The sequence below is a fragment of the Excalfactoria chinensis genome, chromosome 9 (assembly GCF_039878825.1).
Source record: "Excalfactoria chinensis isolate bCotChi1 chromosome 9, bCotChi1.hap2, whole genome shotgun sequence".
Classification (NCBI taxonomy): domain Eukaryota; kingdom Metazoa; phylum Chordata; class Aves; order Galliformes; family Phasianidae; genus Excalfactoria; species Excalfactoria chinensis.
In genome coordinates this window covers 3,515,915-3,541,887 of record NC_092833.1, presented here as the reverse complement: position 1 = coordinate 3,541,887, position 25,973 = coordinate 3,515,915, and the positions used below count along the sequence as shown (strand labels likewise).

The window sequence follows — 25,973 nt, the reverse complement described above, 5'->3', positions numbered from 1 at the left end:
GTAACTGTGAAAATCCCAAGCCCGAGGTTGGCTCCCAAACCTGCAGATGGGACTATACTCTGAGGAGATACAAGGGTTTACATAAAACAGACTTAACCTACTTGGACAAAACCAAAATCACCAAACCAAATTTAAAGAATCTAACAGCTGCAAATGGAAACAAAACTATCCCTCCTTACTATTTTGCTAACAAAAAAAAGGTGATTTTCAGAATTAAAAACAAAACAAAACAAAAAAAAAACACTTGTCACAGCTGTTAAAACACAGCTTAGGTCAATATACAAGTAATGCATAAGAAGATTATCTTTGGCTTTCAGACAGACAGACAGTCATCCTGACCCAAAGCACATCTGCAGTTACCAGAAAGGCACCCCAACTCAGAATCCAAGAGCTATAATAAAGTAAGAAGGGAGAACGGGACTGATGAGCTTTTCTTGAGTTGATTAGGGTGACACTCTTAGAACTACAAACAACAAAAAAGAAGAATTCATGGGAAAAAAGAAAACAAACTTTATTAGTTTATGGAGATAGGTTGATTAATTTGCTTTAATGTACCTCTGGAGGTCAGCTGGCCTGCTCAAAGCACCACTAAGTCAAATCAGATTATTCTTGGCAATGTCCAGATGAGTTCAGCTATAAATGGCTCAAAAGTTACACAAGCAGGCTAGAGCCTTCTGCCACTGAGAACAATGGCAGGCAGATGTCTGTACGACTTGCTTATGGCTAAGCAATGATGATGTAAGATGCAAGTCCAACATCCTTTGCTGTTCCATATCTTACCTGAAACTGGTCCTCATCAAACTGATACAAATTAAAATAGAAGTTGTCCTCTTCTGGAAAATGACACAATTCACTTACAAAGGCAACGACTGACTGATTTATAGAAGAAAGAGACAAAAGTAGCTTAAGATCAAAAAATACACTCCGTATATAGAAAATCTGAGCTACTTATTCTGTGCACTCTCTCGAATTGTCTGCAAGTTCAACAATGCCATTAGAGTCCAATGCAACCTGATTGCAAACACCCTACCATATTCATAACAGACTACACTAACCAAGCTCACAGAACTGCAGAGCAACAACAATATCAAAAGAGTTTGGAAGAAAAAAATTGTGTATCACCACAAGAAAATTCCATGCAATTATCCTGTCCCTGCTTTCCCAAGAGTCTAGCACACCTCCGCGTGAAAGTGTACACAGAAATGAGCTATGGATTTGGTTGCTTTAGAATATGTTACAGGAGTTGAAAGGCAATATAGCTTACAGTAGTTACATTGGCACAGCACTGATGTGGAAAAAAAAAGAGTAGTCTGATTGACTAAAGAATAAATGCACACCTCAGGGAGCCTCTTGGACTAGACATAATTCCACATTTTGTGCCTGAAAAACAGCAACAGACTGTGGAAGGGCCACTGCCTGAAGAGTGCTTCAGGAAAAATGAAGAAGGCCTAATTCATGCTTTCATGGAATAAAACTACAGATTTGTTTCACACAGCCACAGTGAATCAAATTTATAACCTTCCTCATGTCATATTTTATCCCCATTTAATTTTAAAGTCAAAATCTGGTGATAAATCCAAGCATCTCTAGATAGAAGGGCTCCATTCCATGCAGAAAGATAAAGTTATCATCAATGCTCTTGGAAGAGATCCAAGTCAAGCTTGTTTAAATAACATACAAGTAGAGGTAACAAATCATTTGCTGGTGGAATTGCAATTAGTGCAATCAGTGCAAGAGCCCAATTTGACAGGAATGATACAGGTACCTCGATAAAAATGGCTTCACAACCAGCAGCACTCCCATGTCCCATATAGAGAGCGAAATAAGAGCAATACATTAATTGATGTAAAGACTAATAATAACATTAAATACTGAAAGTAATTAAGAGCATTTTTATCCCATTCTAATGTTCATTTTCCTTTGCTATTTTACCACTCATGCAAAATTCAAATGATTAAGTTAAAGAACGTAACTATGAGACAGTCCCTAAGAAGTTGGTTACCCTCTGTGTTAATTAAAAAAACCCAAAATCCTGCAAATTATAGTAATATAACCATTAAAAAACGTAATTCCACATTTTGAATACTTTGAAACTTTCCTGTAGGTGCGAGAAGAATTACTCGATGGGTTGGGTTTCGGGAGAAATGATGATGATTTTATAGTCTTTCCCCTTTCCCTCTAGATTTAACCCATTATTGTAGTTAGGACTTGCCTAACCAATGACGTGTAGTTCATTTTTGAGAGGCATTAGGCTTTATTTACAAAAAAGTCTCCAACTGTATGTTTTGAAAGCTCGCACTGAACAGTTTAAATATAACTCAACTTACCATGATGGATGGAGCCAAAACACATATTTAAAGAAGATTTATGAAGTTCTGTAGCCTGCCAAGTAACTTCTACTGGTCAGATCCTGTCTGAAGCAACTTAACCCCATCTATTTTTAAAGCAGATATTTTAAAACGATTGCTCCATTTTTGTGGGAGAAAGTAAGACTATCCCATAATACCATTCTGAAGTATTCATCGTGTCTCCTCTACCTCCAAGTGAGAATTTCTATAACATGTGACCATGCTTTCTGCTTCCAGAAGAGTGCCTCACACCACCACTTCTAAAAATCACACACACAAATATCCCCTACATCTTATTAAAATCTCCTACTAATACATAAAAGCCATCTCTGACCAAAAAATAATTTAAAAAACCTGTACATTTACAATTAGCTTTCTTCATTCACCACAAGAAGTACACAGCCTTGAATGTATTTTTTGTGGGTCGCTTTTCCCCCTTCAATATAGTTCAAATTAGTACATCGGAGAAAAAAGACTTCTTAGTAGTTGAAAACCTACCATGCTTATGATCTTGAAAGCAGGACCCAGGAAAGAAGATACTGCTCACCTTTTAATTTAGCATGCAGGCAGCACAAGACAAAAACAAGTTGTCAGCATCAAGAAAAGATTGCAAAGTTTAAGCTTTTTAGATCAATGTAAGAAAAAGGGGTATGACAAGCTGCATTCTTAAAATATGAAACACCAGTAATTACTGTTTGTTGGTAAGGAAGTGGTAAGGGAAGGATTACATTATTACATTACAATATTTTTATTGTAATGAATTCACTTCTGGATATGCATCCCATCTAGGAACTGTCAGAGGCTTCTTGGTCAACACCTTGTGTGTAAGGCACATTCTCCCGATCTCTTCTTCAGAACTTACATGTTGGAAAAACCCAAATCATACACTTAGTCACAGCCTTTGCACAACCCAGCTCTTCCCAGTGTCTCATTACCATTCTCTGGGTGAGGGGCTGCTGGTCCTGCTCACATCCCCACTCTGATTCTGAGAAGAGACCAGGCCAAAATGCAGCCCCAGCTCCGCAAGGTGAAGAAGCATAACCCACTTTGCAAGAGGAAAGACTCATCAGGGGTACTCATACCCATCGTTTTCTACATCTCTGTTCACAACTTCAAGTCTCTGCTGAGCATCTGGCACAGACACACACTGCCCTGGAGCCCTCTCCCTGAACAATCTGAGAATCCACCACACTGCAGCTTGTTTTACAGTAGAGCTGAAGGGAGTGATAGTAAAGATGCTGAGCTCCACGTGCCTTAACCTTATGCTTTTACAGATATATGTGGTCACACAGCAAGGATTCAAACAGCAATAATCACATCAGAGGGCATGGAGTTATTAAAGCAAACAGGTTTTCAAGAGAGTCTGTGCACTAACACAGTCACCATCTCCTACAGACAACATTCTGATACGATTGCAAATGGTGCTCTCTCCAGTCCTCATAAAATATGAACACCTCACAGCACTCAAAATAAGTGAATAGGGGCTCAGTATTACAGTATATGACAGAAGTTTATTTGATCCAGCAAGCCTATCCAGCATGTGTTCAATAAACATGAACCAACTACTCCCAAAGAGCTGCCTTTTGCATCTCTGCTATCACAGCATTCCAGACACAAAGCTCAGGTAAAAACAGCCAACTGGTGGATGTCAGGTCACTGCAACTATAGCTGGGATGAAATACTTTCAGCACTCAGATCTATCAGTTCTCTCAAAACAGATTTGGAGGAGAACTTTCTCAATAATCCACATTCTAAGTTAAGCCCTAATAGAGAGTGTGCTCTGCGTGTATAGAGTACAAGGCTGAAAAAAAGAAAACACTAGAAAGTAGAATCAATCAGATCAGAACTTTGAAACCACTTCAGAAAAGAAGGAGTCCAAGAACAAACATCAGAACAAGAAACAACGCGATCAGTCAATTTGGTTGTGCCCCTGCCTACCAATGCCGAAGACTCTGAGGTCCAGTTTTCCCCACTATTTCTCTTCCTTGTATTTAAACTTCAGATGTGACAACTGTTAGTTCTCAAACAATTGCCCTGAGACTTTGCCTTACAAGGAAGGGCAGACAAGCATTAAGACTGCTGACAGATACAACATCCATCATCTTCACTCCACGACAGCTCTAGAAATCACTGCTTATAAAGCAGTTCCAGACCTTTCACAACATAGTCTACTGAAGTAAAACAACATTGATTTTCACCTGACTTGAAACACTGGGCTGCCAACTGCTGCAAGCAATGCCTAAAACCCTTACAGCTCAAGTAGACTGTAACCTTGTCAGATATCCCAGTGTGGTCCATTTGTAATAGTGATTCAAAACCTACTGAAAACCCTCTGAATTGGCCTTTACTGCTTGCTTCACTTCAGAATCACCTACAGTTCACAGGTCTGGCTTCAGATTGCTTCAGTTCTAGATACAGACAAGAAGGGAAAAGCATCAAACCCACAGCAGAAGGTTAGAAAATGGAGATATGTACCATTTATACAATTATGCATCAGTTTTCTATACAAATCTACCACAAGGAGAAGGAGGTATTTTCAACACTCACTGCATAAAAAAAGGTAATAGTATGTTTTAAGATTACTAGCCCTCCTCCTCAAAGTTGTGCACTACTAGCTAACAGATCATAGAGCATCCATTTCCACACCAAACACTTCAAGACATAATGGCTGGGGCATTTGTATTAAGTCTCATTTTCATCCCATGAACTGTCTCAAATTATAAAGCAACATAACCACAATTTGCACCAGGCAGCTCAGAAGGTAGAACTTGGAAACTAAGTTCTATGGCCTGATGAAAAACAAACATTGATTTCAGAAGAAAACTTTGTGTGCGAAACAAGACTTCATTACTGCCACACTGTGCAACAGCAAATATCAAACAGTGAAGGATGCACAACTCTGAATTATGCAGCATCTCAGAGTAAGAGATTCAGTGCAAGGAAACACATTTTGCAGAATGGGCCTGGCAATAGTAAAAAAATAAAGTCAATACAGATCTATTAAGCATGTAGTGATACAACAGCCTTTAAATCAGCAGTAAAAGAAACTTCATCAGCAAAAATACAAACAGGAATTGGAATTTTATATTAAAAAAAAAACCAACACTTTTCTGTCTCCCATGGAGCTCAACACCTAAAATTTTCTGCCTTTCAATACCCTTCTACAGTAAAGCATTACATAACATGTACCATGAGCAGGGATGAAATAGCCATAAAGACAGAATGAAGATTCTGCTCTAAAACAGAAATGAATGTATGCTTCCATTAACAATGTACTGCAATTATTTGCATGTCCTTTTCATTAAAAGCTCAAGTTCGGAATGAAGCATTTCCTTAGTTGAATGTTAAACTACTTAGGAATAATGATTTGGAGCAGGCTACAAATTTACAGCTATGTTTAATTTGAAAGCAGCTCACCAAGCTCTTGGAGGCTCTAAAACAACTTTGCTGGTTGTTCTGGGGTGCAAGCAAAGATGTAATTCTGGCTTTAAGACTCCAGTTTGGCTTCTAAGTTCTCCAAGCTCCAGGTGGCATCCATAATAGTTCCATATGGTGATAGAAGAGAGTTTTGCCTTAGCTTTGGAGATGGAATTTGTTCCAAGTTTAGATTAATCTCTCTACAAGCTGAAGCTGGTAGAAGTTAAAATATTAGAATATCTACTTGTAGCTTATCCCAAGCTACTTGGTTCTTGCTGGCTTGTATTGCAGTTCTCATTTTGTAAACATTTCTACATGCATATTGGTATTGGCACTAACCTTCACGATGGCAGCTTTTTGTCAGGTGCTTTTTAAAGTACCCCTCAAACTTATTAATCTCCTGGAATTCCTCTTGCACAAGTGTTCTTTCTTAATTAAGTGGAAAATTAGCTTGCTCTTTTGATGAAGACTCATCCTTCTCTATATCTTCCTCCTCTCCCTTTTCTAAATAAAACTCATTTTTGTGAACAATTCGGTTTCATACTCACAGGAAGCAGAAAAAGGAATTTGGAGCCATGGGTTCATCTACAACATGCAAACAAGTTTAAAGATTGTACCATAAAACCAAATGCTCTGGGTCTGTTTTTTCTGTTTGTTCTTTTGAAACTGTTCAACATACGCAGAAGACACAAAATCCAAAGTAATCCTCTATATCTTTTTATTTTTTTTTTAGCCACAAGCCAGGAAATTACTCACTCTATGCAAAATCCTATCTATATAGAGAGATATATCTATTTATGTATCTATATATATCAGCAGAAGGATCACAGAACTTTAAACAAGTCTTGCATTACAATCAAATCATTGGATAGTTTGAGTGGATTTTTAGGATCATCTGGTTCCAAGGCCCTTGCCAAGGGCAAGAACACCCTGCAGTAGACCAAGTTGGCTAAAGTCTCATCCAGCCTGGCCTTGAACACCTCCAGCAATAGGCAACCACAACTTCTCTGGGCAACCTGCTCCAGCATCTCACCATCCTTTAAATAAAAACTCTCCTCCTAATATCCAGTTTAAATTTCCCCTCTTTCCATTTAAAGCCATTCTCCCTTGTCCTGTCACTATCTGCCCATGTAAAAAGTCCATCTCATTCCTGCCTATAATCTCCCTGTACTGCAAGGTTATGTCAAGGTCTCCTTGCCACCTTCTCTCCTCCAGGCTGAACAACCCCAGCTCCCTCAGTCTGTCTTCACATGAGAGGTACTCCAACCCTCTGTTCAGTCTCATGACTTTCTTGTACTGAGGGCCCTCAAACTAAATGCAGCACTGCAGGTGGATTCTCGGAGAGTGGAGTAAAGGGGGAGAATTACCTCTTTTGACCTACTAGCTGTGCTCAATTTGATGCAGCCCATGATTCAAGACAGCAAGAACAATAAAGAGCACTTACCCTATACTAAAGGTATGTCTTCTTCCCCACCTACCTTCTGTCAGCAAATAATTACATTAGTATGTATTCTGTGCATTTAACACAACTTGCAAGCAGTATCGTTTATAAATTCAGTGATAAGCACAATGCTCATTTGCCAACATAAACAAGCATGCATTCGGAACCACCTTCCTACTAGTCATCAGAAAATGGATGGATTGACTGATAATTAATTGATCTGAAGCACAATTTTATTTATTTTTCTTAAATCAACCACTTACAATGAGCCAATTCAGCAGTTACATTTCCCTAATGGGAAGGTATAAGTAAGTTCCAACACTCACCACTCTCACAGCAGTTTTCTCCATCCTGTCTAGTCTGATGCAATGTAAAATACAAATTGCAGCAGTTCTTACTCATATGCATTTGATTTAAATTCATGGAAGGACTAGGTCATATTCAATTACTTAAATACATTGCAAAACTAGGACTTTTTCTGAAATAATCTTGTTCAAAATGATTCTAGATTGTATGGATTCCTATATAACACACTGAACTATTTTTATTCTTACGCTTATTTCCCTATGATTGAAAAAAAAATTACAAATATTTAAATACAAAGAGAACATTTAAGCAACACGTCAGCACAGGCATTCTTAGAACATCTACAGATCACCTTACTCAGAAAACACAAGGGAGAACACTTACAGAATTGTAGACTGAGGCTCAAAAAGGCAAGTAAGGCTGCCAAAGCCAGCAAGAACAGAAACCGGTTTCGGAAAAGCATTATTATTCGTTCTGCTTTCTCTTCATGGTTTCATCTTCACGTGTCAATGGTTTCTGCAAACAACAAAACATCGATAAATGCATTTCAGAGGTGGAAGTATCAGCTATCAGCTACACCTAAGAAAATTCAAAGAGCCTTTTGACGGTGTCAGCTTGTTGCAAAAGTTAAAAGACAAAAAAAAAAAAAAACAAAAAACAAACAAAAAACAACAGGCTCCTGAAAATGCCCAAATAATAAAGTGCACAGAAATCGCTGAACTGATTTTTGACAGATATCCATATAAGGAACAGTGGGGGGGAGGATGGGAGGATGGGGTTCTCCCCTTCCTCTTTTTCTTAAGGAAAAAAAAAAAAAAAAAAAAAAAAAAAAAAAAAAAAAAAAAGCAAGCTGCTTTCATGTCTAAGAGCTGACTTTTCCCAGCACTGACAGTGCATTGCAGGGAATCTTCTGAGATTCTCTGATTCTTTGCATCAAGTTCTGTTTATGACAGTGCATCCAAATACACTGACAGAAAATAACAGCGGTGTTTCTTATTGCCCTGGCATTTATTTGCTCATGGAGAGAGACTTCTCTTGCTTCTTTCCTGCCTTTGAAAATGAAATTACTTATATACAAAGCATATAATTAATACATCTCTCTTTTATCTACCTTTCCATAAAGAGAGATGGATTAGTTACAACATCACAGAATTCCTATCAAAAAACTAATTATCCTACCAAGTCCTTCGTGTCAGGCTCTGATCACTAATAAGTCAACTAGAATCCAATTTTGAAATTCTGATACTTTTTTCCATATTAATTTTCTTATTAACATTTAAAAATGTCTTAGAAATCACTAAATTTCTGGTTTTCTCTATTGTCTTAAGAAGGAGTGGTAATCTATGAACTGGACCAGTGTGATTCATTTAGGATTAAGCAAAGGGACCACGAGCATAAGGAGTGATGCTTCAGAAATGAAATCACTGAGACCTGCAAGGAAATGTATTATGCCCTTATATTTTGCTTGACCGATGTCACTCTGTCTCATTTTACTCAGAGGGCTACCATCACAGCTCTTAGAAACTGAGGCAAATGGAAAAATAAAAGGAGATTCTGAGAAGCAAGAAACCAGATCTATTACAATATTTTTCCAAAATAGCAGGAGCACCACAAATGACACATGCAAACAGCAATAAAAAGTTAAAAGGAAAAAGAGAGAGAAGGAATGATTTCAGCAGTTCCAGTTTCCCAAAATCACAGCTCATCCTGGAACATCTTAGTGAAAGGTATGCTGAAACCAAAATGAACTTAAGCCAAACAAACTATACAGAGCTGTGATGGGAGGAAGGTGAAAGGATTAGTGAATACAGAACACTAGGAGAGAATGAAGCAGTTAAACCAAACAGATGGAAGAACAGAAGGGGAACCACAGGAAAAAGCAAAATTAGACTCAGATAGGAGAAGGTAAAGCACATTAAAAACTCTCAGGAACAAAAGCTTTTTGCACAGTCTACACTTACTAATACAGTCACTGCACACATAAAAGCTGCCACAAGAAAGAAAAGATGACAAGACAGAAGAAAAGGTGGTTAACACCTCAAGCTACCAAAATAGTTTAGAGCGGAAGTGTAACTAGCTTTAAATCTTAGTTGCAAGACCAGAAATTTTCAAGTATTTCATTTCAAACGCAATCGTTAAGACATGATAAACAAAGCAGAAATATTTTTCATTTAAATATATTTGTACTGCTAAGCTAAAAGTCACTGTGTTACAACTGATCAGGAATGGAAAAAGTTGCTATTGAGTGACTTAAATAACTGTCAATACAACCTTTCATCAACTGCTACTTGGTATCGCAGAGCCAAGAGTCAGGTGAGGGTATGTAACACTGAATCCGAAGTCTCCATCCAGCAGTACTGCTATATGAGGTACTGCCAGAAAAAAGGAGCACTTAGCAAATGCTAAGCGGAGACAGTGCAATAGGCATTGTGAGCATTCACTGACAGGAGCATTTGGAAGCATATATCATAAGAAAGGAGCTAAAAAATTAAGATAAGAGCCTCAGGAAGGAGTAAAAATGAAACAACCTTACCCCCACCCATAAAGACTATTTTCCTGTGCAGACAGAACACAAAACAAGCCACAGAGCAGAACAGAATACATTCTGGATCTTCAGAATATGCTACCACATAACCACACACAACCAGAGGCTGCAGTGCTGCAGAAAACCTGCTGCTAACATGACATTTAAAGAATATTGATCCTTACCTATTTACTCTGCACACAGGGCAGAGTGCAGGTCATGCCCCAGTCTCACCACATCCACCTGGAAGCTCTCAGTACTCAAAGCACACCAACTGGCAATTCTGCATTGCTACTCACCAGGCACAGGCCTTGGCTCTTTTCCTCAGAGACAGGTAAGTAGTAATTGCTTTCAAAGGTGACTGTGCACCTTTGTACTGCTGTAAACAGGCTGTGTTTATCACTTTAAGCACTAGGCACTCTGGCAGTTGCTTCTGAGGCGTGCCAGAAAAACACTGATTCACGTTCACCATTGATGATGGGACTTTCAGTCAAGAGAGAACACAGAACTGGATTAAGAAAACCTACAGAGCCCAAAACTTATTTAGACAATGCTAATTACAAGCATGACACGTGAAAGCAGTTTGGATATTCTGAAGGATTACAGTTAATAAAGCATTCTGTATCTAAATAAAGATAATTAAAGGACTACTTCAGAGCCACCCTACATGGTGTAAGTACCTAATCACAGAATTTCTTTTCTTTAAAATTTATTCCACATCTAAACTTATCACCAGAGCAACTCACAGCATTTAGATCCCCCTCCAATTCTCACCTACTTTCACAAGACTATGCCAAACCTGTGCTAATGTAGGACACTACATACTCACACAAGGATAAAAACAGTTTTGCAATTGCAGACCAGGCCAGGGAGTCAGGATATTACCCACACCTCTGCTAGGCTCACTGCGTTATCTGTTTTAGGCCACTTCAACTGAAAAAGTTAATGACTCCCATTTCTAAATGCTGGGAGCGCAGCATGTCTGTGAGCACACCCAGGAGAGCACCAGGAGCCTGAACTAAGCGTGCAGCTCCCAGCAGAGCAGCTGCCATAAGTAACCTACTTTTTGTTCAGCACTGCCTGAGTGTTCCTACGTAGCACTCCACGAGCAGCCTGCTGCCCTTGCACCCTCCTTGTTTAGTGCAAAGCACAGAGATGCTGGGTTGAATAGCTGAGCTATTTCTTTGGAACATTTTAAGTCAGGCCTTGAAAATATATTTGGATCAATGTTTTCAAAGCTCATATGAAGTCTGACATGACACTAAACCACCACAACCAAACTTCTATACCAATTTACTGAAACCATTACATCCTCTTAATTATCTGTAACCAAGCGGAATGCAAACCTACTACCCAGCATGAAGCATAAGCACATTATTACACTGAATCACCACGACAGCTTAAATGAATTTACTTGATTAAAATAGCATGTCTCCATAAATAATCAATAGTACTCGTCAAAGCCTGCTACTGTAGAGTCACTGTATTATCTGATGTGGCCCATCAAAATGACACAGACCGCTGAAATACAAGCAAGCAAAAGTAGTCACAATGAGATGACAAATAAATAAATAAAACTGAAGCTTCAAAAAAGAAAGACAGCATTAAGCCTGAAACTAACTATATGCCAAAGACGACACTATTTTCTTGCAAACTTATACCACTTACAAGGGAGAACAGAAAGCCTACAGACATTATGAAATTCATTTGGAAAAACATTCATAGGTAGTTTTAAAAATATATATATCATGAAAGAACACAGGGACCTACTTATAAAGTGACGCTTCTTTCATGCAGAAGACATTAAGCAACTTGATAATTTCTTACTGCAAATGCTTTTTGATGCATCTTTTATTTTTCCTTTACCTCTGCACGTTTATTTCTCAATAAAAGTTCTGTTTTGAATGTGCCTGAAATGAAGGTGACAGCTCCTGATACAATCATAATGCACACGTCTGCCTTTACTTTCAAAACACTAACGAATGATGCTCCATCAGCTACTCCCCAGTCACTCAGCAGCTGACTACCTGGCAGGCTATTTTCCATCTGCTAACAGCCAGAAGTCCAGCATCCAGGCATTTTCATGCAGCTGAAGAAGTTCATACTATAACTAGAAGCTGTAGCACAAGCCAAACCTTTTCTTTGATGTTTTAAAGAACGTGGCAGTGGGTTTCTTTATTTATTTTGGGTTTGTTGTACCCCTCCAATAGGGATGAAAAACAGTGGCTAGCATATTGTGGTTATGATTAAACCCACCACTGCTATAAACATTGAAGGAAAGAATTAGAGAAGAGAGGAAACAGGATAACTCAGGAGAACCAGTGCTGAGGTCAGCACAACCAGTGCTGAGGTCAGCACAACGTACTTAGTTTTTCATGCTTGTAATTTTCACATGGAGGAAACCCTCACAAAATTCCTATAGTTGACTATAATTTCAGGAATTTAAACTGATTATTATGCTATTCCTGCACCACTGATGTTGTATTTTGCATGCACTAAAAAGCAACAAAGTTTTAAACAGCACCTGCAAAATTGCTAACCGTAACTCTTGATTTTCTTGTGTTTTTTTTTTTTTAAACCAATAAGGAGTGAAGAAGGTGAGAAGGTAGGATGCAAGATTAAGTAGTTTAAAGGCAATCAATCCACCATCATCATAAAAAAGCATCCCAGGAAGCCCCAAGCTAACCTAAGTCAAAAAAAGAAACGATAGGCAAAGGAAGCAGTATTTTAAGATGGAATTACTGTGCTCCACTTGGCTGTTCTACATGAGTTTAATGCTCATCTGTCTGCAATCACAGAAAAGCAGTTTCTCATGAGCTCCTCACTCAGTATTTTCTGTTTCAGGGTAAACCCATTTGTACAGCTGGGAATTTGAGCAAGTTATTCACCATAATGGATGAATTCTATGCTCCTTTCAGTTAGGGCAGGAAGATGGAAGCAGCAGACTGGGTAATCAATTTTAAGTTAGTCTTTTGCCTTATGTCCCTCCTCATCCCCTCTTCCCAGAACACTTTTCCCTTTAACAATTCAACAGGAGACAGCTTGCTGCCTTCGTGCCCAGTCCACAGCAACACATTAATGGCAGGAACTTTTCCTCCTATCAGCTCTGCTATGTTCTTTATAAATAACATCAATTGTTCCCATCATCCATGACAAACAGATGACATGCCCCTGCTGGGAGGAACTCACAGGAGTCCAAATTAGCTCTGACAGTAAACAAAGGAGACAAACAGGATTGCACACAAACAGTTATGGAATATTTAATGTAACCAGCCCATGTCCTAGTTTGTGCCAGAAGTCTCACACTTCCTAGTAGGCTGTAGATTATCTTAAGTCTGTCAGCATAAGTATATTCAAAAAACCAGTGCCCACCATAGTTCATATATACAATGTGTCCCTATAGCAAAGGCATATGTAATGTACTTCTCACAGCATTCCTCTTTCCTTGGTTATTCCTCAAAAACAAACAAAAAACAAGTTATAGATGCAAAGCTGGAAACAGATCTTACAAGATTATTATTACCTAATAAATATTTTGACAGCCATAAGAGTTACTTTTGGTGCTGTTTGCAAGCACTAAATATGATCCAAGCTACTGGTGCTTGCATCCAGCATAGGATCCATAGGTTTGCATTCACAGAATGAATCCAAAACAAGGAATGGTGACCGATGCTACAGTGACACCTGACCCATCCAGTTTACCTTGCTGGGCTTGCTGCTAAACCATTACACTAACAAGCAAGACATCAAAACAAAGCGACAAAAAGACACTGAAGGTTTCTACCAGGTTTTTCCTGCTTCACAGTTTACAAGATCAAGTGCCAAAGCCTAACAGCATCCTCAATACAGCCCCTTTTACACTTCAGTTACATTGCTGGTTTTGTGCTGTGATTTTTTCTTTAGATTACTATAATGATGACAGAGAGATCACCTCATTCAACAGGAAAAAACACACTTATCTACCACATGTCTCAGGAAACAGCATCTGATATGAAAACAGATACGATTTCAAACTTAAGACGCAAATTTGAAACCACATTTTGAACAGAAAATGATGTAGCATAGACTGCTTTCTTTCAAACAGAGAACCTGCACTGTTGTGTTTAAGGAGCTATCGATGTAATCACATCAAATTTGTCAAATTACAAAGCTTTAAGCAGTATTTCAACAACTTAAGAACAAAAACTATTCCTCCTTCAAAAAACAAATAACAAACCACAAATGTATGGTTTGGGTGTGTTATAAGTGTTGAAAAGATGACAGTAATTCCTGTGCTAGCTTAATATCTCTTCTCCCACTTTTTCTCTTTCCTTTCAGGAATTGTTAAAAGCTTCCTTGGTTTGGTTTTGTATTAGATTTCATTTGGCTTACATATTTCAATAGCAAACATATGAAAGGAGAAGGTATTTCAAGGAGGAGGTATTCTTCACTTCAAGTTGTTTTGATCCATTTATACTTCAGCAGACCCTTCCATTCAGACCAGCTTCTCTTTCAGAGCTTCGCTCTTACTGGTTGCTAATGCAGCCAGCTCTATACAGCTTAACATCTGCATGTTACTCTGCAGAACTTTGAAAAGAAATAATAAGCAAATAAAAGTCAATGAGAACTTACCTGGTCAGTACTGTCACTGTGAGGGCTCTGTGGAAACAAAAATTTAATAGCTAAGAAAATCTGTCATAAGCCCAAGTCTTCTTCATCCACTTGATAAATATCACCATATTCCTAATCCTTTCCTTATCCAAAGACAGGATACACACTCCCACTTTGCTGAGCTGCAGAGAAAGTAAAAACAAAAACAAAGGAAGTGCTTGTGCTTCCTAAAAGGAAACTGAGCAATTCTACTTCAACATTATTATAAAACTTGAAAGAAACCTCATGATTTGTGATGGCTCTGAGCCAGAACTGGATCCTAATTGGCAGCAAAAACCATTCCAGAACACACTCAATTAAGTAACTCTTTAAAAAGCACCAGAATTTACTTATTTCAAACTTACAATTATAAAATTGCATACCATATGTTCGTAATCCTACAAGCAGAGATCTTAATCACACATAGATCACAGTCAAAGACTGGTCAGGTAACATCACAGCTCCAAAAAGCATGCAAATGCAACGCCGTTAGCATGCTTGAGTTGTTACACTTCATTTTTTTTTTGTTAAGATTTTCTAGTTAACAGCTTTAACTGTCTGAACAAATCTCCTGCCCACTGCAAGGCTCTCTTCTGCAGGCACTTCCAATATTAGCCTTTGAACAAGTTTCTGGACACAAATTCACATCCCTCTGCTTCATTTTCACAAGCCGTATGCTGCTGAAAAACACTTTTCTCAGCCTTAAGTTTCAAAGTAAATGTTGTGGGGGTTCAGTTCAGTAAATGAAATCAGTCAGTGAGGTCAAGTTGAACAAACAGACCACGTCAGAGGTTTAGGCTGGGAAGCTCATAAGAGGAAGAAACAGATTTTCCCATACCAGGTCCAATTTGTCCTCCCCAGCATTTGAGGATGTTAGTACGAAGAAAATCATACTGCATACCTGCTCTACCACTCAAGTTAGGCGGATCTGAGCTCCCAAGTCTATCCTTATTCTTTTAATTCCAGATGATCTTACACTGGGCTGTTTACAGCCTGGGTCTGTTTCATGTTTCAGTTCATGCTGAATTATGCAATTCTGACAACTTTCCTGCAATCTAACTCCAGAAGCGTGATTAGACAAATGCATTAGTGGATGGTCAGTATTTTCTGCTCCCCCTTTGCTCCCCACAACACCTCATACAACTGTCAGTTTATCTGCTGCTGAACAGATGAGCAAGCAATAATATAGGGAACATACTGGGAGCACTGCTACACCACTTTGCAAAAGCAACACCTATTTTTCCCCTGATCTTCATGGCAGCAGCACAAAGTAACCTCCAGAAAGGAGACATCTTCAAATTAGAGACTACACTATTAGGAAGTTGCAGGCAGGATCATTATTTCTTTGAAAGGAAACAGGTTTAGGTCAAAGGTGCTGGCACTAAACACAATGTCCCATCCGAAAGGCTCGCTACATACATTTTTGTTGCTTAGTTCCAGGAAGGCTTTTTTTCCAGAACATACTGGCCCGTATGAAGCTCCCCATGAAGGTAACAAGAAAACCTGACAGACAGAAATGCAAGCCTTGTGTTCAGGCTTCTAACTCGTGAGCAATCAGTTAGCCAATGCAGCAGCTGGAGATGTGAAGAAGGCGAACAAAGCATAATAAATATATGGAAAAATGCAAAATATAGTGTCAGCATTAACTTGTCCTTTTAGAACAACCTTTAGCAGCACAATATACGTGGATATTCACAGGGTCTCTTTTTTAATCATCTGAGAATATCACCTAAAGAGAACACAGAATAAGTTCTTCCATTCATAAGAATTGAGGAAGTTATCATAGAGGATGTGGAGACAAAGTTACAGTGTTTTGTTCTCTTCTCCACAGTGAAAGACACTAATCATGAGACAATTTTCTGGGGGAAAACTTATTACTTGTTACATGGTAAGTTTAAAGGTGCTATAAAACTACAGATGAAACATCTGGCATACAGTTATTGAACACCACATCTGAACAGTACTTCTAATCAATGTCTTTATCAAGTAGCACGGACAAATAAGCCTAATTATTTCAGCTTCCAAAACCCTGTTATGGTTCAGGAACTGTCAGCTCTCTAGCTTTTCAGTGCCCAGCTTGTAGCCTTTTAAACAATATGAAGCAGCCTGTCAATCTTGCTCTAAATCATCAGAACCATTCAGTGATAATCACACATTTATCATCCACCATGGAAGCTTTCCTAAAAAACACTCCTATTTCATTACAGCTCTACACAATGCAACAATGCTCTTTTTTTTTTTTTTTTTGCTCCTTAGGATTAATCATTACATTAATGACTCAGGCCCTGACTGGGCATAATAAAATGACATCATCTCATTTAACAAGAAAATAAAACCAGAGACCCAGTGGTGATAACAATACCCCTACCCACTCTACTTCTTCTCTGAGTAAGAGAAAACGTCTCACCCAGCTGCCATCAGCGCCCACCTAATTCTGCTTAGAAAAACATGAGCGTTCCTTTTGAATTCTGAAATAAAACCAAGGCCATAAAGCAAGCTACATGGTCAAAGCCCACACGCTCCTGCACAGACACAACACCCGCCCACCTTCCACCAGGAAGTGTTACTGTCTAAAATTTGCCAACTTTTTGTCCTGATTTACAAAGCCAAAGGTTTATTTAATGGAACTCCATGTTGATTTCACAAAAAGAGCAGCTTGATTTTCACTGAGTATGAAGCAGTGTCTGTATCATATTTCTGGTATCTTTCTGGAAAGTTCCTGCATCCTTCATCCATCATCACCCAATGTGTAACCTATGATCAACTGTTTTCATTTATATTTATACCTGTGCAATTTATACCATATATTGGTCTGCATTTATCTCAGAAGGCATTCTGAAAGGCATTTCAAAGAAAAAGTGCATTTTATTGCACAGCTCACGTATCTGTATTACAATATTTTATTACAATTCCCATATAATTATTCTGAATCTCTTACAGTCTTCTCCCAGGCACTTAAGCATTTCTCCTCATTTTCCTACGCAATTTAAGCTTTTATTTCCAAATGCAGTCTCCCACCCAAGCTAGAATATTTTTAAATACAGCCTTAAATATGAATCAACACACCTCTTACTTACTGACTCCACTCTTTCTCACAGCAAGTCAAGACTAAAGGCTACATTCAAACACTGTTCAAATCCCCCCTTCTGCCTGAGCAGTTTAGGACCAACCCACACTGTTCCACATCCGAACTGCTGACATTCTCATTTGTTTAAAACAAATCCTTCCTCACTGTTGAGGCTGTTGTCTGCCGGCAAGTCTGGTAACACTCAAGTGCACGCCTGTGCAGTTCAGTTTTCATGTTGCTGCCCATACTCTTGAACAACTAAGGTACCACCACCTCCTCTGTAGCACCCATCCTAAACCAGGAACCTAACCATATCTAAATCATGAAGTGTATGTTAGCAGGTGGTCACTAACATTTAATTCCTGTGTCTGCCTGATGTACGTGTATGAGCAATGTGCATCTCACAGTGGGTTTTTCTACGTACCAACTGCCAGATGTTTTTGTATTGTTAGGATGAAACCCTTGGAGATAGGAAGAAGATATGTGACTAGATCTGAACATCAATCCAGTTAAAAGCCAGTCTTAGGACTGCATGAATTTGCCATCCATCTTCTGAGCACTAACAGGCAGGTAAGATGTGAGCCTCTCAGAAATTCAGAAAAGCCTTTTAGTAAGTAAAAACAAACAAACAAAAACCTGCAGCTTCAGCAGGAAAACTACTCAGAAAGATTCAAACAAAATCCAGTTTCAAAGGTCTCATATGAGATTTTAAAAAGGAGGAAAGACCTACATAAGAAATCTCACAGGATGCTCAAAGTTTCTTTTGTCTAAGGAGGTCATGAAGGAGGAGCAGGTAGGAATATAAAACCATTGGAGAACGCAAACTGCACCGAAGTCAGTCATTCTGTACATCTTGAAACACTGAGTGTTGTGTGTTGCTTTCTCCAAGGTGCCATTTTTTGAACTAAAAAAGCACAGAAGACAAAAGAATGTGATTCTGAAAAGCAAGTTCACAATTACAGCACTGAAACAGTGTAACTGAGTGCCAGAAGACTGAGCAGATTGTGACTGCTGCACACACAGTGACTTGTTTTGGCTCTTGTCAGATCTTTACACAAGTGCCGGCTACCCCTTTAGGCTTCCTTATTTGTAGGATAGAGAACTGCTTCAGCATGTACCAAATCTTATGAAAATTAATGTTTCAGTACTGCTGAGTTTACGTTAAAAATTCAAGAGACTACAATTAAAAGGCGTTAGTAAGAAAAGTATGCGTATTATAACCATGTGCACTACTTTTAGTTACCTTTTTGAGAAGATTAAAATTAAGCAGCTTTTGCTTTCATCCCACTCACACCCTCCCACTACAAAGTCTGCCTGAGATAATCCTCCTTCTACAGACGTCAAAACAGGGCATACGTATTACAAGGACTCACTGCCAAAATATGTTGGCTTAATATCCCATTATTATCGTAATACGGGTACAATAACTTATTATACATGACAGCTTATGGTGTTAGTCAAGTATAGATCCACTTACTCTGTCACTTTTTCACCCACGTCTAAGTAAATCCATAAAATTTGTAAAGGAGAAAATTAAAGGGCTGAAGTAGATGCACATCTCAGACAAATGCCAGACAAAACAGAAGGCTCCTATGGTCACACGCTTCCTACCCTGCCATTTCTATTGTCCCAGCCTTTATGCGCGGTGATCGAACCAGAAATTCAGGTCACGGGATTTACAAACATTGTTTAACCTCTTATTTTCTACCACTTTAAGCTCCACTTTCACTGATTTTTATTTATTTGAGTGCAGCATTCTGCTTGAAGGCCAAGAAGATCTTCACATCAGAACACAGTTTGGATGTTACATCCATTTGTGTCAATATGTTCAGGATTGCTCTCCAGAATCTTGCAGGGCAGAGATACACTAAGGGGTTTAGGTATATAAGAGGGAAAGGACTGCTATCAAGTACGCTAAAGACAACAGGCAAGGAAAGAAAAGATAAACCCATGCAAGTTACTCCACACCAGCCTCACACTATTAAACATCAGTGCATTGAAGAAGCACAGCAGCTCTGTAACAACGTATCCTACCTAGAGGAGAGTGCTAAGTATGAAGGCTGTTATCGCACGAATGCTGATGAACTCATGAGTGCATTTCACGGGCTTGCTCGCATGCCTGTATGTATACATCTACGCACAGTGTAAAGTCATTAAACCGGATGGATTCACCTCCGTCTCATTAAGCACCCAGGTTTAAGCCTATACCGCTCCGGCCGCGCACTGAGCCCCGTGCGCCTGCCTGCGGAGCGCGGCTCGGAAGCAAAGTTCAGCGGCCGCGGCCCGATCGCCCCGGGGCAGCGTCGGGGAGCGCAGCCTGTGCCGGGCTCACCGCCCGCGTTCGGCAGCCCGGCGGGACGGGCGGTCCCTTCCCGGCCCTCACTCCGGGACAGCCCGGCCGAGCGCGGGGCAGCCGTGCCACCGCCAGCGGCTCCGGTAACGCCCCCGGGCGCCCATCCCTCCCCCGCTCCCACCCTCCGCGGCCGCCGATTATCCCGGGCAGGGGGCGAGGGCCAGCGGCGGCGCAACCACAGCCGGGTCGCGTCGGGGAGCAGCCCGAGCGCTCCCAGGCAGCGCTCCGTGCGCCGTCCCACCAGCGCGGTCGGGACGGCGAGACGCAGACCGCACCTCAGCAACGGCGATGGGACGGAGCCACCCAGGACACCCCGCCCGCAGCACCTCCGTACCTGCCCGGCCGCGCTCTCGCCTCCTCCCGGGGCAAGAACCGTAGCCGCTCCCGCCGCCACGCCGCGGCTCCGGCTGGCAGCCCGCCCAGCGCCCCGACTCGGGGAGCACCGCCCCCACCCCGCCCGCCGGCGCCCCCTGCCGCCCGCCGGGGGACGGCCTCGCCCCGCCCTCGCCGTGACTCCCCCGACGGGGCGGGGCTGTCCGCGCCACGAGGCCTGCCGGGCTCATCTCGCGTCGGTTCCGCGGACCGTCAGCGCGACGGAGCAACGGAGCCGGCTCTGAGTCGGACGGGGTGGCCGGGCCGCGAGCCCCACAGCTGGGCGCGAGGCGGAGCGAGCGCCGGTCACCGTTCCGACCGCCGCGTCCCGCCCGCCCCGTCACCGCGCTGTACGGGACGCGGATGTGGCGACCGCCGGAGGCCGTTCCGTCGCTCCTCCCCACGCTGTGCGGTTCCCCAGCTTCCCTCCCCACGCGCGATCCGAGCGGGTGGCAGGGAGCGCCCTGCGGCTGCAGCACGGAGCCGGGCCGAGCGCTTGCTGTGAGGGTCCGTGTGAGCCGGAAGCCGTCGTGTCACGCACAAGCACCTTTCAGAAGTATCACAGAATCACCAAGGTTGGAGAAGACCTTAAGGTCGTTCAGTCCAAACACGGAGTGCCAGCCCCAAGCTCTTCTCTAAGGGGAATTCTATGAATTTCAGTACATACCCCAGTTCTCTTAATGCAAGTGAAGCCGCTTCATAACTCCCCAGAAGTATGCCACAATTCATTGCAAAGACAGTTCCCAGCTCATCGCTCCTTCTCTTCACAGAAGCTAACACCGGGGTGCTGGTTTCATCCTACATAAAGATTGTGCTTCAAATCCCAAGTTTTCATCTATTCCTAAAGCAGATTCTATAACTATTAATACAGACTGAAGGAACACCAAAATGCCCCACTTGGACACATCTATGCCAAACACACAAGCAAACCCAGCGCCTGGCAGCTCACAGCAGTGCCAGCAGCCTGACTGCTGTGTTGGCCATGCTCGGGAGGCAGCATCAAGGACAGGTCACACACCGGCCTGGTGCCGCACGGGGTCACAGTGACCAGCAGCCACTGCCCTGCACATGGAGGCAAGAAGCCAAGTGTGCTTTGACACTGCACAACCACAGAGCCACTGCACCTAACTGAGAGACTGGGCAGGCTGTACAGCTGGCCAGGCTGATAGGATTTCAGCTGTATGTGCCCCAAAATTCTTCATCTTTCACCTTCTGGGAAAAGCAGTGCAAATCTGAATAGTTTCGACTGACAGACAGCACAGCAATGTGGAAGCTGCCTGCAGCTGAGCAGACACGAGCCTGGAGCCTTTCCCTACTGCTGCTGTCTAAAAACTACATCCAGAGTTGCTGAGCAGCACAGCGGAACCTCTGCCAGCCAACAGCTGCACAGCACACACAGAAGCTGCTGTTCCTCCCAGCTAGCAGCAGCACGTCCGATTAGAGCTCATCTATCATCATGATTTCTTTTTTCTTTCTAGAAAACTAATGCCAACCAACTGAGGGAAAAAAGAAAAATAAAATGTTTTATGGAAGAATAGAAGAGAAATTGAGGGGCTCTAGCTGCAGAACAGTGACACTTCTGACTGCTGTTCACTGGCCCACTTCAGGGCATCGCAGGATTGCGAAATGCCAACAAACACACAAAGAACTCCGGCCTTTCCCGACACTGAAAGCAGAACACATGCTTTACTGAAAAAACATCTCCATATGGAAACAATGATTTATGATGGCAGCAAATGCTTGCCAGTACAATTACGCTTCCACCTCAATCAGAACAAAGTACAGTTCACATAGGATTTGGAATTTGGGAATTGCTAATCTGTTTTCCTTGCAACAAAAGGATTTAACTTCCTTCACAGAATGCTTTCAATTTACAGTCTAAAATAGAGTTGTCTGGATACACAAAAGAATTGAGCTCTGGTAGAGATGGCCATTTTTTATACCCATCACATAAATGACTAGATGAACTCCAAAGCTGTTAACATCTTGAAAATTTCTCTGCAGAACACCAGGCACTTGAGTTTTACAAGGCTGAAATCAGAGGAGAAACTGAATACACAGAGGACAGAGCAACTGCAGCTGCTATCTTTGGAGCAGACCTGGAGCGATGTGCAGTGCCTCCACATCACTTGGCTTGGTATTCTGGTCATCCAGACCTACTTTCTCTTGTATAAATCTCCAAATAGCATGCATACTATTTCATACCATCAGAATTTGCTTCTCTGGCAGTATCTTTTTAAGGTGCCCTTACAGTTCAGCAAATTAACTGTGAATTAACAAATATGTTGGTGCGTTGGCCAAACTGCTGCTGTGCACACACTGAGCTAGAGAACACCCACGAGCTGATGTTGAGACAATCCCCAACTGCCTGTGGTCAGAACATGGCAGCAGTCCTCCATCTGACTAAGAGGTTAACTGAGTCTGAATTCAAAGAATGACTTAAATACAGCCCCATCATCCAAGCGAGGTAGCACTAATTTTATGGTTTACTTAGAAGATCCTGATTCTTATTCTCCTAAAAATAAAGCAGAATCAGGTATATTCCAACTGTTGTATTTGCCTATGGGCTGTATTCCCGTAATCTCTACTGCTTGAGCTCTAGTTTGTCCCAGTCACCACCAAATATGAGCACTAGAAACAGGCATAGGAAAACGGGCTCCTTTTCCATAGATACCAATATAATTGTGAAGAAGGCATCACTTACAAAGAATTAAACAACACATGCAAAAATTAAGACCATCAGGAAAAAGAAGAAAACATTTTCCAGCCCTCCAGATTTATACTGATGACAGGTGCTACTGGCCTCTTCCCAAGATGAAACTCCTGAAGAAACAGCTTCTTGTTAATTCTGTTGAAAAATCTCTCTTTTGTATTTTAAGGAGGGCTTCAGAAGGGGAGATAAGTAAGGATTCCTACACTGGTGGACCTTCTGCTGCAATGCTGACTTTCAGTGGGCATCCAAAAGAATAGATGAAGAAAAAGCTAATGGCTGCATCACAGCCAGCAATCTAGCCTCTGCAAGCGTCATCTTAGCTCTCCTTAGGAACGGTGCCCCATAGAGAACATTTGAGTGCTTTAATATGGAGTGACTGCAGTGTATTTGATTCTTAGCAGTATATAAATAAGTAACATTTTTAAAGTGCAATGTTGAACTTCATGCTATTTAAAGAAGAAAGTGCCAACATAACTGGTATTCATTTCCGAATAATTTCACCATAACCGTGCATTCTTTTTATATACCTCATATCCAAGATATGGGTTTTAGCTTTCCTTGAATGACGCAAAGAACGTTGCAAATTAAATAACAAAGTTTAATGAGAAGAAGACTTATAACACTGATCCAACTGAAATCATGAACAAGGAGTTTGCTTGCTATTAGAAATCACTCAAGTAATTGTACTCGTCCTAAACTTTCATTTTGTGTGCCACTTGTTTTAAGCCTGTGTGTGCCTTTAGATGACAATTAGCAAGAAACCTGAGATGGTGCTAGCAAACATCCAGTGCTCCAGTGCTCTAATACAGAAACCAGGTAAACTAACTAATAAAGGAATGAAATGGAGGAAAAACTGTCTCTTTCACAGACTGACACTGTCTGTTCTACTAACAATAGCTTCAAAGCAAAATACTTGAAGTCTCTCTGGACTATGGGCTTTGCAGTTTGTAGTTTCGAACCATTTATCGTTTCTTCCCTGATTCAGTCCTTTGCATTATTAATCTATCCACCATTAAGTTAATACTCATTCATTAATATTATCTGGGTGTTATTTACAAAGTTCACAGCAAAGCTTACATTTCTTCTTGGAAGGAGATTCCTCCCTAGTACAAATATCCCCCATTCTCCCAAGCTAAATATTACTGGCATGCTACCATTTTCAAAGTTCATGAAATGGTATTAGGAATCCAGCTTGCATCCTCTACCATAATGTTGCATCCTCTGGAGTTTTACTCACAAGTCTGGTATAACAAAATTCAGCTGGTAATATCTACCACATTAATTGTGTTAAAGCTTAAGTTTTAGTCTCATATCAGCACAAGAGATTGGGAAGAGAGAAGTATGCTCTGGCTCTTTTGACAAACTTCCTGTCAGCTTTGCTAATAAAGGAGGGTTTCCAGCACCTCTAAGTTATTGTACATTTGACCTGCAGGAGAGTATTTTATCTGAAGTTATATCTGAATAGAAGTTTCAATCCTAGTGCTACTTTGTGCTCCACTAAGCTCGAAGTTCCATACTTACAGAAAAAAAAAAAAAAAAAAAAAAAAAAAAAAAAAAAAAAAAAAAAAAAAAAAAAAAGCAACAAGCAAAACGAAGCCCTACAAAAAGGAACGAACACAAAAGTTTTGGCAGTCTGAATCCTGACTGTGGCTGCATTTCTCAGCTACATTCCTGAACACTTTACAGAGTCCTTGCTCTCCATCTAGCAAAAGGTCATATCTGACAGTACCCTGTTCAATAGCAAGCATATTTTCAGCTTGCTAGTTACAGACTGACATGCTTTGTGTCTCGTTCCTTCTACCTTTAAGTAAGACTTTAAGTGTTTTAAGAAACTGCTGACAGTTCTGGAAGGAAAACACTTGAAAACAGTTACTTATGCCTGCTTTTTGCCACCACATATCTGAAATCTGATGTCATTTCTTTCTGTTTGCTCGTGCATGTTTCTGCCCCATTCCAAGTGTCACATGACATATCTATCCAATGCCCGAACAAAGTTATCTTTGGTTGTACAGTTTGGAATGCCTGGATGACTCGTGTATATTTTAACATTAAATTCCTGTAACGTCCTGGAATGCTATTTAGTGTTAAGTATCACATTTCCCCAGCCTGAGTCTCATCATTATCTTTAGGAATCTTTCAGTAATGTCAGAATCATCGGTCTGGGTATGGTGCTAAAGCAGCTCACTGACATTTCTGTAACTGTTTGTAACAAACAGAAAGATCAGTGTGATGGAATGGCAATACAGGAGATGTAATGACAAAGGGACTAGTGCAATAGAAAGATGTTACAAGGAAAAGGTGCTCACCTGTCTCCGAAGGTCTAGGTTCACGAGGAAAACTCCACAAGGACTGGATCTCCAATCAGAGATCCTTACACAGTGGCAGTTAAATGAGGTCTGAGAGAGGTGCAGCCAGGCTGCATCCCTTCTGGTCACACAGCAGAATTGCCTTCACCTGTGCTCCCTGGGCTGACCTGGTCCTTTCCCAGGTGTTCAATCAGCGGTTCAGGCTGTGACTCAACAGTTACCATACACTGTTCTATTGCACTAGAGCAGCTTCTGTGTTCTTTGGGGGCTGCCTGTTAACTTATTCTTATATCTACAAATACAGATTTTACAACATTTAATTTTACTCTGCAGAGAGCTAGTTCTCTCTACAACATGCTAGTTGTACTGTGTCATGCTCATGTTAGACATTATGTTTTCATCCTTTCCTCTTGGGCTTATCTTTCTGGTATCATCATCACGCTCAGTCTCATCAGTTTCAGCACTAATATAGCAGTCAGAAATATATAGAAAGTATA

At 40.9% G+C, this 25,973-nt stretch overlaps 1 protein-coding gene across 4 annotated transcripts in view; it reads right to left on the bottom strand.

The window, feature by feature from the left end:
- The window catches only part of PXYLP1 (2-phosphoxylose phosphatase 1), a 51,620-nt gene extending 26,090 nt beyond the window's left edge, over positions 1 to 25,530 (bottom strand). The window contains exons 1-3 of one of the 4 annotated variants that reach the window (XM_072344400.1): positions 20,420 to 20,520; positions 14,648 to 14,808; positions 7,897 to 8,028 (exon numbers count right to left, since the gene is read on the bottom strand). In XM_072344400.1, the coding sequence (XP_072200501.1) occupies positions 7,897 to 7,975 (79 nt within the window). In that variant the 5' untranslated portion in view covers positions 7,976 to 8,028; positions 14,648 to 14,808; positions 20,420 to 20,520. Of the gene's footprint in view, positions 1 to 7,896; positions 8,029 to 14,647; positions 14,809 to 20,419; positions 20,533 to 25,476 lie in introns of those variants that run through there. The other 3 variants (XM_072344402.1, XM_072344403.1, XM_072344401.1) reach the window with 3 other exon arrangements.
- Positions 25,531 to 25,973: the final 443 nt, after the last annotated feature.